Source organism: Aricia agestis, chromosome Z (assembly GCF_905147365.1).
Source record: "Aricia agestis chromosome Z, ilAriAges1.1, whole genome shotgun sequence".
Taxonomy (NCBI): Eukaryota; Metazoa; Arthropoda; class Insecta; order Lepidoptera; family Lycaenidae; genus Aricia; species Aricia agestis.
This window is the reverse complement of record NC_056428.1, coordinates 39,950,086-39,964,048: the sequence shown is the minus strand read 5'-3', so window position 1 is coordinate 39,964,048 and position 13,963 is coordinate 39,950,086. Positions and strand designations below refer to the sequence as shown.

The 13,963-nt window shown below is 36.2% G+C and overlaps 1 protein-coding gene across 1 annotated transcript in view; it reads right to left on the bottom strand.

Moving 5' to 3' along the window:
* LOC121738415 overlaps positions 1 to 13,963 on the bottom strand; it is a 36,473-nt gene that overhangs the window by 11,943 nt on the left and 10,567 nt on the right. Inside the window, exons 2-3 of the mRNA XM_042130446.1 lie at positions 7,716 to 7,856; positions 5,346 to 7,378 (exon numbers count right to left, since the gene is read on the bottom strand). Coding sequence (XP_041986380.1) covers positions 5,346 to 7,359 — 2,014 coding nt within the window. The 5' untranslated portion in view covers positions 7,360 to 7,378; positions 7,716 to 7,856. The remainder of the gene's footprint in view (positions 1 to 5,345; positions 7,379 to 7,715; positions 7,857 to 13,963) is intronic.

Genomic DNA, 13,963 nt, shown 5'->3' with positions numbered 1-13,963 from the left:
GGCAAGCAAAGAGAGACCTTTACATGGCAATGAGTCACCGCTAGATTTTCAGAACCGATATTATTATCTTAGTTGTCAATAAAACCATATTAATCGTTTTATTAGCGTTTGTGAACACTTCAATAGGGAATATGCACATATTTTTATTTATACTGCATAATAAATACTCTTCACCTGGAGATCCGATGAGTGGTCTAGAGATTCAAAAAATTCGTTTCTTACGATTTTCGGCAAAACTGATAGTTTTTTCATAAAAATACCTCAGACGATAAATTGTAAGTCATAAGATGATCTACAAAACATGTATCAATTTTTTTTTCCTACGAGCCGCTGTTTTTTAATAAAACGATTAAAAAGTTGTAAAAGTTGTTATTGCAACAATATACATAAGTACGCCGTATACTTTTTACTCTATTTTTATTTTATTTGGGACAACGAACAATTGCGTACATGCTTAAGAGGATACCAGGGGCTAGAGAAATTAAAAAAAAGTACGTGTAATATCTATAGCTCTCAAGCCTATACCGCAGAACGCGATATAGACAACTGCAGAAAATCAACGATTCGTTGTCCCCTGATTCCTTCTCCACAACTTAACCGATTTAAGTACTTTTTTCATTAAAGATTAAAGAAAGGCTTAAGCTGTGTTCCTATGTTTTATTTTTTTAGGGTTCCGTACCCAAAAAGTAAAAACAGGACCCTATTACTGATATGATTCGATGTCTGTTCGTCTGTCTCCAGGCTGTAACTTAAGAACGGTAATAGGTAGAGAGTTGAAATTTTCACAGATTGTGTGTTGCTGTAGCCGCTATAACAACAAATACTAAAAACAAAACAAATTAAATATTTAAGGGGGGCTCCCATACAACTTTTCACAAAAGCCTTAATTATATGTGCACTTTAATAAACAGTAATAATATTTAAATAAAATAAAAATTTAAGGGGGGCTCCCATACAAAAAACACAATTTTTGGTCTATTTTTGCTTTATAACGGTACGGAACCTTCGTGCGCGAGTCCGACTCGCACTTGGCCGATTATTTTTGTATAATCTAGCCAAATCTGTTTTCTGGATGTTTGAACCCAGCGGAAAATCTGGCCATTTTTTAGGGTTTTTGAACGTTCATATCTTATTTAATAATTAAATTATGAAAAAAAGAAAACATAGGGACATTGTATTAGTGGCCGTCGATATTGAGGAGAAAAATTTAAACTCCACTAGCATTATCCAGGGAGGAAACAGGGGACAATGTTTGTATGGAAAAAAGGTCGGTGTGGACTCCTCGTGAACGCGCGCGCTCCAACGGCGCTGCGAAACGCTCAACGATAAAACCAGCCTAAACAATGAAATTAAGGTAATTACGCAACCAACACAATTATCCACAATATAACTTATTTTATAAACAATATATATTATACATTGTATTTATCCCTACATCGGTGTCCTATATATTATGGTAAGTAAGTAATGATAACCATATATTATTTTCATAAGATCGACTAATTGGCTATTTTCTTTCTCTCTCTCATGGTTGTAAAATGGCAGCCATTTTTTTTCTCGGGTCCTTATTTTAATTTGACCAATACTTCTCCTGTAAATATCCTAGGAAGATGAAAAAGGTCGCATGTGATAGATAAATATTATATAATTTTAATTTTATATGCAATAAAACATAGAAAAACAAAGATAAATAGAAGAAGTATTATTTTTGTGTATTTTTTAAGTATTGGCTTTTTGTGGAAAATATGGTTCATTAAACTGGGTCTTTTTTTTTTGTTAAATGACAGAGGAGGTTTTTTAGCTAAATAAATTTCTAAACTTCTTAGCTCTCAGTCAGATAGTTTTTTTAACGAATTACTAATGACTACTCCAGTCAATTTAGACATTCGAAGCACGAGTTCGAAGTTAAGATAAAATCCCACCTAGCTGAAAATCGGTTTAATTGTATAAAATATAATTAAAATAAAATTTGAAAGTTGCCCATAATTACCCGGTATGGAAAAAAAATATCCAATGTCAAAGGATAAAAAAATGAGATTTTCGCTGTTTCTTGCAAAACGAAAAGTTTTTTCATAAAAATACCTCAGACAAATTGTAGATCGTAAAACGATCTACAAAAAATGTATCAATACTTTTTTCTCTACGAGCCATCTTTTTATTCAAAAAGTTGGTAAAGTTGTAATCGTCGTTTGGTTAATAGATAATATTTTTCCATACAGGGGAATGAGGAACTTTCAAATTTTATTTTTAATCATATGATTTTAAACAATTTTACCCATTTTCAGCTTGGTGGGGATTTCATCTTAACTTCGAATTCGAGCTTCAAATGTCTAAAAGACAAAGCTATTAAAAGTATGAAAAAAAAACCAAAGCGAACAGATACAGGTTGTAGCTCAGAATGACGATTTCAGTGATAATAAAATTATTAAATAAAATAATTCTCTAATATATATTCTGTTTATTCTTCATATATGTATTTCATTATAAGATTTGGTGGCTAAATTAATATTGATATTAACTTTTCGTCAGGAGTGATTTTTTCATTTTTATTTATGCTAAGCTGCCGGTTGGCAGCGGGCGACATCAAGCAACCGCAGACGACGTGTCGCAGCGACACTACTGGTTTGTATGTATTTCTATGAAATACCCTCCGCAGCTAGCGACACGAAGCTAGCTACACTTTTCCGCTCCGGCTTCCAACTTGTACCTTTATTTTGCAGCTGGATCGTAGTACAGAATTCAGTGCATCTATTATCGTTTTGTAATAATAATTACAAATTTTCGTTATAAAAGCAATCTATAAATGGGCAACTAGGTATTTTGGGTTGCGTGATAAAAAAATCGTTTGAAGTAACACAAAATATATTTAAAAAAGTTTAATCACATACCATCTACATCTTAAATGTGACATTGTCTATACGCGCTCATTTTATTTTCTTTTTATTGTATTCCCTTGGCTTACTCATGAGGATTTCATTTTGTTTGCATTGAGAACATAGCACGTCAAAATCGCCCGTTCGTATTACGTTCCAATATTATAAGAGCCTCAGGAAAATAATACATTGATCAAATATAGAATACAATCAAGGCATGTCTGGAGCATGACGTACTATACATACATTTTATATAACAATGAAAATGACCGACGAGCATTACTGCTTCTGCATACACGGAAGAAGAACTTTGGGAAGTTGTGCCCATGACCTAATAAGTGTAATATACTTTTTGGGACGGGCCAGACATCAGCCCGATTTTTTACCCACCCTTATGTTAGACAATGCCACATTATATAATATGTAAACTGTTTAAAAATATATTTATATTACTTTAAACGATGTTTTTGTAGCACACAACCTAAATAGTTTAATAACGGATATTTATAATAATTTATTTTAAAACAATAATAGATTAACTGCATTCTAACTACAATTCAGCTGCAAAGTACTGCATAATGACATTAAAAAACATAGAAATATAAAAAAATACCCCTGACGAAAAGTTAATAGTAATAATATTATCTTCTATTTAGCCATAAAATATTATAATGAAACTAGCCGTCCCAGCAAACGTTTCTTTGCCATATAAAGTATTTCGCCTGTATTATTTTATTGAAGTGACTAAAAAAGTATGTCACCATGGCAACGTCCATCGCTATCCCGTCGCACAAACAATGGTCGTCGTCAGTCTCGAGTTGTAATAATTTACTATTATTTATTCAACAAATGCACTTATCAATATAATAATAATACCAGTAGCCGATTCTCAGACCCACTGAATATTGCATATAAAATTTGATTAAAATCAGTAAAGCCGTTTCGGAGGAGTACGGTCACTAACATTGTGACACGAGAATTTTATATATAACATATATACAGAATTATTACATTTAATATCACTGAAATTCTGAGCTACGTTCTGTATCTGGTTTTTTTTATTATCCTTTACCGAAGTAGTCATAAGTAATTCGTTATAACTTCTAAACTATCTGACTGAGAGCAAAGAAGAAATATATTCTAGCAAAACACCTCCTCTATCATTTAACATAAAAATAACCAGTTTGATATTAGCCAGATTTTCCACAAAAAATTAATTAAAAAATATACAAAAAAATTACTTTTTTCCTTTAATATTCGTTTTTCTATGTTTTATTCCACGAAAATGGACTGCCTTCTATGAGTTTAGATATCAAATACGACCTTTTATGTCTTCCTAGGATATTTACATGAGAAGTATTCGTCAAATTAAAATAAGGGCTCGAGAAAAAAATAAAATAGCTGCCATTTTACGACGAAAGAGAGAAAGAGGGAGAAAAAAGAGCCAATTCGTCGATAAATTAAGGCGATTTGAAAAGTTGTATTTAAAAAAAGCGGTGGCTCGTATAAAAAAGTATCGATACCATTGTTGTAGATAATTTTATGACCTAAAATTTTCTACTGAAATATTTTTATGAAAAAACTTACCGTTTTACCGAAAATCGTAAAAACTTATTTTTTGGACCTTTGTGACCTTGAATTTAAAAATTATGGGGAATTTATAATTTTATTTTTTATCATATGTATTCAAAACAATATTACCGACTTTCAGCTTAGTGGGAATTTATTCAACCTGAGGCTACGTTTCCACCAGAGGCATTGAGAATGTGTTTTTGAGAACCAATAGAATCGCTTCATTGACGTGAGCTTGCCGTAACATCGCTCAGCGCAGCGATTCTATTGGATCTTATAAACACATTTTGGTTTTACTTGACTGGAGTATATCTTGCTCATTATTATTTAACAAATATTGGTGATTCTGTCGGAATTTTGTTCTTATTTTCTTATCTATGCATATTCCCTATTTTCAATAGTTACTATTACGTTATTAATTTAAATGATATTATTAAGTACATTAAATTATTTAAGTTAGTATTAAATAAATACATTTATTTGTTTATATTAATATTAATTTTAAATAATTTTATATTACAATAACATTGTTGGTAAGTTCATTTTAATGTAAACTTAAGTAATTATACTTGTCTACAACTAGACAGAATATGTATTTATACTTTTCTTCTCATTTCCTCTCAAGGAGAATTTGTAAAGATATACCATCAACATTTAGCATGCAATATAAGCACAAATACACAACATTTTATATATAAACATCTAAGATTCTATAAGCGGTACACACATACAAAAGCTTTAACATAAACATATATGTAAACGGATAATAAAAATTGTTATTTTTAAAAGATAGACAGTAAATAAAGTCATTATTTTATTTATTATCTAGTCTCGCATTTTAATTATGTTTTATATATGTAATAATAATAAAACCTAAGTAATAATAAGTACAATACATACCATCACCAACATCAGAACGATTTTTTTGTCGGGGTCTCATGAGGGTCTTTCGATGTCGGTCTCTCGTCCTGATGTCTTTACGTATTTTCTTGCGGATAGTGTTGTCGGGTAAGCGCGTCCGTCGCTTGCGAACGCCGAACGGCCTGGCGCGACACTTCCTGCGCACCGTCGGCGTATCGCCCGCGCAGTCCAACATGTGCTGGTGCAAATCCTCCAGACTGATGGACTTCTTACACTTGGTGCACTCCCTGAAGCCTCGCAAAGGACGCGTCCTGTTACCGTTCACCTGGCTCGGCGGCACGTACAGGTGCTTCGAAATATCAGAATTGAGCAGGCGCTCCCCCACGATCTCGTAATGTTGTATTTGTGCATTGGGATGTTGGGTCGTGATATGCGACGTGAGCGCTCTGGAGTCCCTCGCCTGGAATCCGCAGGCACAGCATATGTAGCATCTTGGCCGCACCCATTCTCCGCTCAATACGGCCGGTTTTATGTCATGGTTCGGCGTCGCCGGGGCTAGGCCCAGCGTTGCCGGGAACTCTAAGTCATCGCGTTGAGTCACCGACGGATTCACGTACTTCACCACCTGGGACGACGGCGTCGGTAGTTCCCTCTTTTCGAGTATTTCTTTGAGCTCTTTACCGATGATATTCTGCTTCTCAGCTTTCTTCTCGATCGGAGCAGTCTTAAATTTGTCCTCGAATTTTTGCCGCATACACAGTTGAGTCCAGATATCCAAACTCGACACCAGCGTAATTATACAATTATTGGCGTGCGAGTCGCGTTTTATTTGTTCCGGGCTGAGAGTCTTGTCGTGCTCCAGATTGTCCCACTTCCATTTGTGCTTCGGTGCGATAGATCGGGGCATGTAGCCGTCGAACACATTTCGCGAGTACTGCTCGAACGCCAGCAAGATCGGGAAACCTTCGGCGGTGTTGATCGCGACACTATTTTTTAACTTCCTAGTTTTGATAGTATTGTCGGGATCAGGGTTAAAATTACAGGACCCGTCGAGAAATTTGGCTAGATTCTCCTGGACATTGCTCGCGACTTTGGAGTAGAAACTGGTATCGAAGCACCTCTCAAATTTTTGGTTCGTTTCGTCGATAATCTTGAGCCAGTCTCGTCTGTTCGGTTCGCCGGTTCGTGGACCGCGGTGGACCACCCCCAATCGCGATAATATTTGATCGGCATCGGTGTTGTGAAAGTTAAAATTCGTGGGAATTCTTTTGTTCCATTGCAGATTTGCAGTGGAAATCTGCAGTGGATCCAGCACGATGACTGCATTTTTCTCAATCACTGGTGCGTTAGCCAAACTCTTGCTGGGCGGAAGGATCAGATTGGTTGGTATATTGTCTTCAATATCGGCCTCGTGCACATGGGATGGCTTCAATTCACAGGAGATCACGATGCCATTGAACCCATGGTTCTCCGAGAGCTGCTTGCTGTCTTGTCGAAAATCGTGCCTACCGTCGATCTTGTGCGATTTAGTCTTTTTTGGCGATTTTTGGCGAAGTTTATTTCGATAGTGCGGCTTCTGTTTCTCGCACACATTTAGCTTGTGTTCTGCCAATTCACTCGTAGACGAGAATCGAGATTGGCAATTGAGACATGCGAAGTACTGATTTGGATGGCTGTCTATCATGTGCCGAATGATATCATTTGGTTCGGTTTCAGAGTGGTTGCAATAGAGACATTGAATGGAGAAGTCATGTTTCGATGTTGAAGAGTGAACGCGTTTGACATGTTTCGCGACTGCCTGTCGGCCCCCGAAAGTCTTGTCGCAGAAGGAGCAGAGGACTTGTGAAACGGGCGATACCGCAGTTTTGTTTGAAACATCATCTGGCTTAGCGGGTGAAACCTTGGACGGGGTACTGGTTCGTTTAGGCTTTTCGTTAAGCTGTTTCGTTTCCGGCTTTTGTATAGTTGGCGTTGTTTTTGGGCTGGCATTAGACTTCCGTGGTCTCAATCTTCCATTTAAACCAGACGATGGTTCATCTTCACCCGTACTCATTGTGTCCGGTTCCTCAGACCTGGGGAGATAGAACACTTTAAAACTTTTGTTTTTATTCTTCCCGAAGAAATTTTATAAAAAAGATTATATTGCATTTATTTTTAAATTGAAATCTCTCATTCTGTCTAAAACATACTAATGTCTAATATATACAGATATAGGACAGTCAGTGAGAAGTACAGGAGCTGCGTCGACTATAAAAATTATGTAAAAAAATACTATGAGACTTTTAGATATTGCTGCATTTCTGCTTCGAAACAGAATTTTGAAACAAAATAAGTGATTATAATGTAACTAGCTATTATACAATCGAACACATTTTTTGTGAATGTGAAAGTAATGCCAAGTATACTCACTTGATTTCCAGGTATTGAGGATCCTTGGCTAAGACATCTAAGTTATCGTCTGATGCGAATGGGTCGGGATCGATGATCAACGGTTTCCAGTCTACATCATGCTTATTATCGCTCGTTGTCAATAAACCATGAGGTGGGTATCTAAACCAAAAGTTTCATACCGATTAACGAAACAGCCTGATTTCTAAGAAAAACTCTAAAAGAGAAAAGAAAAAAAAGTTTAATAAAATAAAGTTTGTACAGAAAACCTTATAAAATAAACAGGACTGCCGCAAGGATAAAATAATTTGGAAAGAGACAGTAAAAGTAAATGTAAATGGACACAGGTAAATCGCAGTGATACAGAAATTATAAAAAATAATTTTGTAATTATTATTATCGCAGCGCACCTGAAATAACGTTAAGCCTGCAAAATATATTAGTAACACACATGACACAACATACACAATTACATAATTTCATCACTAATAACTCAGAGAAAATAAACACAAGTCAGCAATATTTGTGCTAAATGGTAATAGTTTTATTTCATAGACATTTCTTTTTAAGATACGGAAAAAAACTTACAAGCTGAAACTAAACTAGTACCTAATAGACCTTGGCCCTCGGGGGATGCCTATGCCCAGCAGTGGAACAGCATATTAAGCTAATAAAGTTAGGCTTCAGAGGTTAGTGCTGAAATACTTTACAATATATTAAATACCTCTCTTACGTTGTAGTGGTCTACTGTCTATGGGCAGACGATTACAGACTTGGAAATTCACCATTTAAATTTAAATTGAAAGCGTGCGAGACCAGTATTTTACCAGTATTCAGTACCAGGAGCGAAGAAATATAGGAAAATGTGGAAAAAACGGGGGAAATTATTTGAAAGGGCTTATTTGAACGCGCTAATCTCAGGAACTACTGGTCAGATTTAAAAAGTTGTATATAGCTCAGTTATTTAGGAAGGCTATATATTTTATCACACTAAGACTAATAGGAGCGAATAAATAGAGGAAAATGTGTAAACACGGGCGAAATTATTTAAAATGGCTTATCTCACGAACTACTAGAGCATTTTTTCTGTTATTTGGATCAGATAAGAAGAAGACCACGTGAAGGATCATAGGCTTTTTTGTGGGCTAATTTTTCTGTGAAATATATAATTTACGCGGGCGAAGCCACGCGGAACGTCTAGTTTATAATATTTTCCAAATCAGTAAATTTACTTAAGACCATGATGTTTGTCTCCTTGTAGCTCAGTAGTTCAAAGATCTTGGAGAGGAGGCAGGTTCGAATCTCAAAGTTGACTTTGTATTTGTATATGTATAATAATATAATTAAAATCTTAAAATAATAGTGAAAGGCCCTAGAAGAAATTTTTTTGTGATTACTAACAAGCAAATTTTTTGTGAGTAGCTACATTTTGATAAAACAAATAACATTTTTATTTTCGAAAAATCTCGAAAGTGGTAACAGAGACAGAAAGGATTTCATACTTTGATTTGATGGTCCTAAAATATGGATTGTTTTATTTGTAGGACAAGGTACTGTTCGCGCGGTCAACAAAAATGAATTTGGCTTATGATATCGATATTGAGTACATGTAGATATTACGTAAGGTTTTGGAGAAGGATATCCATACTTCCATAAATGCTAATATTATAAATGCGAAAGTGTGTCTATCTGTCTGTCTGTCTGTTACCTCTTCACGCTCAAACCGCTGAACCGATTTGGCTGAAATTTGGCATTTTTTTTTAAATGAAATAAGGGGGCAAACGAGCAAACGGGTCACCTGATGGAAAGCAACTTCCGTCGTCCATGGACACTCGCAGCATCAGAAGAGCTGCATGTGCGTTGCCGGCCTTTTAAGAGGGAATAGGGTAATGGGGGAGGGTAGGGAAGGGAAGGGAATAGGGGAGGGTAGGAAAGGGAATAGGGTAGGGGATTGGGCCTCCGGTAAACTCACTCACTCGGCGAAACACAGCGCAAGCGCTGTTTCACGCCGGTTTTCTGTGAGAACGTGGTATTTATCCGGTCGAGCCGGCCTATTTGTGCCGAAGCATGGCTCTCCCACGTATAAACTGCTGAACAGATTTTGATGAAACTTGGCATGGAGATATTTTGAGTCCCGGGAAAGGACAATAGGATACTTTTCATCCGGACGGGCGTCATCTAGTAAGATAATATTTTTTATCATGGAAAATATTCGGTTTTCACGCAATAAACTTTATTAATTTGCGTTTAAGCTGCTGAACCGCTTTTGATTAAAAGTTAATGTAGAAATAATTAGTTTTACACGTGCAGAGTTGGGCAAAAAGTAATTAGTAATTTTAATCAGATTACAAATTAATTAGATTGATGAAGTAATTATTGTGCATCTGAAATTACCTGTAAGTTGGTTAATTAATAATATGTATAAAATGTATTCTAATTTTAGTTTGCAATTAGATTAATAATTTAATTAGACTAACGAGTATTTCAATAATTATGCCCAATATCCAATGCTGGTAATTATAATAAATAAAAAAAACTCCCACACCGGTTTCGGTGGCGGTGGCCGGTTTCAATAAAACCAGGCCAGTTACGCAGGAGTAATATCATAGTGCCCAAGTGTGTGTGCAATACACAAGAGGACTCTGGTTTCAATGAAAACTGGCCAGTTAAGGAGTAATTTTATAGTGCCCAAGTGTGTGCGCGATACACAAGAGCACTCTGGTTTTAATGAAAACAGGCCAGTTATGTAGGAGTCATTTTTATAGTGCCCAAGTGTGTGCGCAATACACAAGAGTACTGTGCGGGAAGGGAAGAAGAAGCGGGAACTCTCTGTCCTTTCCTGAGACATAACGTATCTGCATACCAAATATCATCAAAATCCATTGTAGCGGTATAAGCAGAAATCATTTTATTTAACGCCTGGGAACCGTACATTTTTTCGAGATAAAAAGTATCCTATGGCCTTTTCCGCGACTCAAAGTATCTCCATACCAAGTTTCATCAAAATCTGTTCAGCAGTTTAGGGGCAAAATAGGAAACTTTATAACGCGGTAGCCGTACATTTTTCAAGACAATAGTTATCTTATGTCCTTTCACGAAAGTCAAAGTATGTGCACACCAATTTTCATCAAAATCGGTTTAGTGGTTTAGGCTCAAATCATTTTTGGTTATCATACGGGTACCGTACCTTTTTCCCGTATGTAAAGTATCCTATGTCCTTTCCCGACACATAACGTACCTACATACCAAATATAATTGAAATCCATAAAGCGGTATAAGCAGAAATCATTTTTATTGAATGCCTGGGAACCGTACATTTTTTCGGAATAAAAAGGATCCTATGTCCTTTTCAGGAACTCAAAGTATCTCCATAGCAAATTTCGGAAAAATCGGTTCAGCGGTGTGGGCGTGACGAGGTAATTTTATACAATAGGACATTAATGTTATATGTAAAAAGCCCTATAGCAATATAGCATTAACCATTTTTATACTTTTTCTCTTAAAACCGAATGTAAAATAAATTTCTTTTTTCATACTCATAATCTACGCATTTCAACAAAAAAATGATACCGCACAATATCATTTTTTTTTCTTAAAATAAGCAGAGAATAAAGATTATCCAAAAAAAAATTAAAACGCCGATTACTCAAAACTAGTCCGATGTGGGATGACACACCAATTCTTAACAGCATCCATATATAATTGGAATCTCGGAATCGGCTCCAACGATTTTCATGAAATTTAGTATATAGGGGGTTTCGGGGGCGATAAATCGATCTAGCTAGGAATCATTTTTAGAAAATGTCATTTTCATGGAATACCGAGCAAAGCTCGGTCAAATAGCTAGTTATTATATAATCGCGAAAGTTTGTATGTATGGATGTTTGTTAATCTTTCATGAAAAACCGGCTAAGTGTTGAATTTTTTGACATTTCCAGAAATAACCGTTTAGCTGGTAGAAAAGAAGGCACACTGGACTCTAACGATTTTTTCCACTTCAAAACTTAATATTTCACAAATGGATCCATAAATCAGAAAACGATCTATTAATACCAATAATATTTTTAAAAAGCCTATCCAACGAAACCTCACACGATGGGGTGGGCGCGAAAAAAAAATTCATCCCCGTCTAATATCTAGGGCAGGTATCATAAAAAAAAATATTTATATTTAAGATTTTATGTACCATTTAGTCGGCATCATCAATATGTGTATTCATGCCAAATTACAGTTTTGCAGGTCCTATAGTCTCTGAGCAAAACCGAGGACAGACAGACGGACGGACAGACTGACAGACAGACAGACGGACATACTGAAACTATAAGGGTTCCTTGTTGACTACGGAATCCTAAAAACTACCGAATGGATTTTCATGAAACTTTAAGTTTCAATAATATAGCTTATTAGGTAAATCATCATTAGAATAACACATAGGCTACAATTTTAACCGACTTTCAAAATGGAGGAGGTGTTATGTTCGTTTTTAGGGTTCGTACGCAAAGGGTAAAAACGGGGCTCTATTACTGAGACTTCGATGACAGTCCATCTATCTGTCTGTATCCAGGCTGTATCTCAAAAAACGCTAAGACTTCTGAAATTTTCACAGATTGTTGACAGGCTCATGGGAGCCCCCCTTAAATATTTATTTTATTTTATTTTTGTACAACAAACGTAATTTTTTTGGCCTTTTTTGCTCGTAATCAATAATGAAAACAGGTAGGCACTTGAAATATTCATAAAATACTCAGTTGTATTTACACATTAATAATCCATACTTCCATACTAATATTATAAATGCGAAAGTGTGTCTGCCTGTCTGTCCGTCTGTCTGTCTGTCTGTTTGTCTGTTACCTCTTCACGCCCAAATCGCTGAATCGATTTGACTGAAATATGGCATGGAGATACTATGAGTCCCGGGAAAGGACATAGAATACTTTTCGTCCTAGAAAAATGTACGGTTCCCGCACGATAAACGAGTTTCGGCGCAACGGAGTTGCGGGCGTCATCTAGTTAATAATAAAATTAAAATAAAAAGAAAAATTATGGGGAGCTCCCATACAAAAAACACAATTTTCGTCTATTTTTATAAGGCTGCGTTTCCACCAGAGATGTGCGATGGAAATGTGTCGTGCGAGGATGTCTAGCTGTGTTGTGAAAATGTGTAGAGTGTAGACTGTAGGTGTTTCCACCAAAGCTGTGCGATGAATGAAAAGATGTGCCTACGAAGATGTGTAGCGGAGCTGCAAAAATGCGCTGGTCAAGTAGCAACACATCCATCTCAACACACATTTTTCGCAACACATCCATCGCACACATCCCTTGCAACACATTTCTCGCACACATTCCTCGCTTGTTTTGTATGCGCAAAAATCTAGCTCCACTAAGCCGTTTCCACCAGATGCGATGCTAAGCATCCTCGCACATCTCTGGTGGAAACGCAGCCTAATGGTACGGTACCCTTCGTGCGCGAGTCCAACTCCCACTTGGCCGATTTTTTCAATTTTTTTTTGTGTTCAACGATTACTGCGCCGTTTGTGAACCGATTTTCATCTTTTGGTGTGTATAGGGTTGATACCCTACACACACATTGGGATGATTCCCAATTTGGTACCATGTTCACAAAAGTGGTGACCTGATGAAGGGATCTATAAATAATCGAGGGAACACCTCAAAATTTATATGTAAACATGTGGAATTCGGTTTCGTGAGAAGTATTCTAAGCATATTGTGCTACCAACGAGTAAGATTTTGCACTGAGTTAAACCATAGTTCAGAAGGTGCTGAGACAACTCCTGACTCATTATAGATACAAGTTTGGGAGATTCGGCATTGTTTTAAGAACGGAAAGCTATTATGCTACTATGCGAATTACATTCATCATCATCATCACTACGATAAACTATTATACCATGCATCGTCCCATTATGACCCTATTATTGGTACTTTTTATAGTGTTTTAGATCGAGACTGGAGTTTGTCAGGCAATTTAAAAATTAAAGATATTGTTGTTTTATAGTATACTAGAGATCACCCAATGGTCGAAATTCTAGGTAGCTAAATCATCATCAGAATAACACAAAGGCTACAATTTTAACCGACTTTCAAAATGGAGGAGGTGTTATGTTCGTTTTTAGGGTTCCGTACCCAAAGGGTACAGACGGGACCTTATTACTAAGACTTCGATGTCTGTCCGTCTATCTGTCTGTCTCCAGGGTCTATCTCAAGAACCGCTATAGCTAGACTTCTGAAATTTTCACAGATTGTGTATA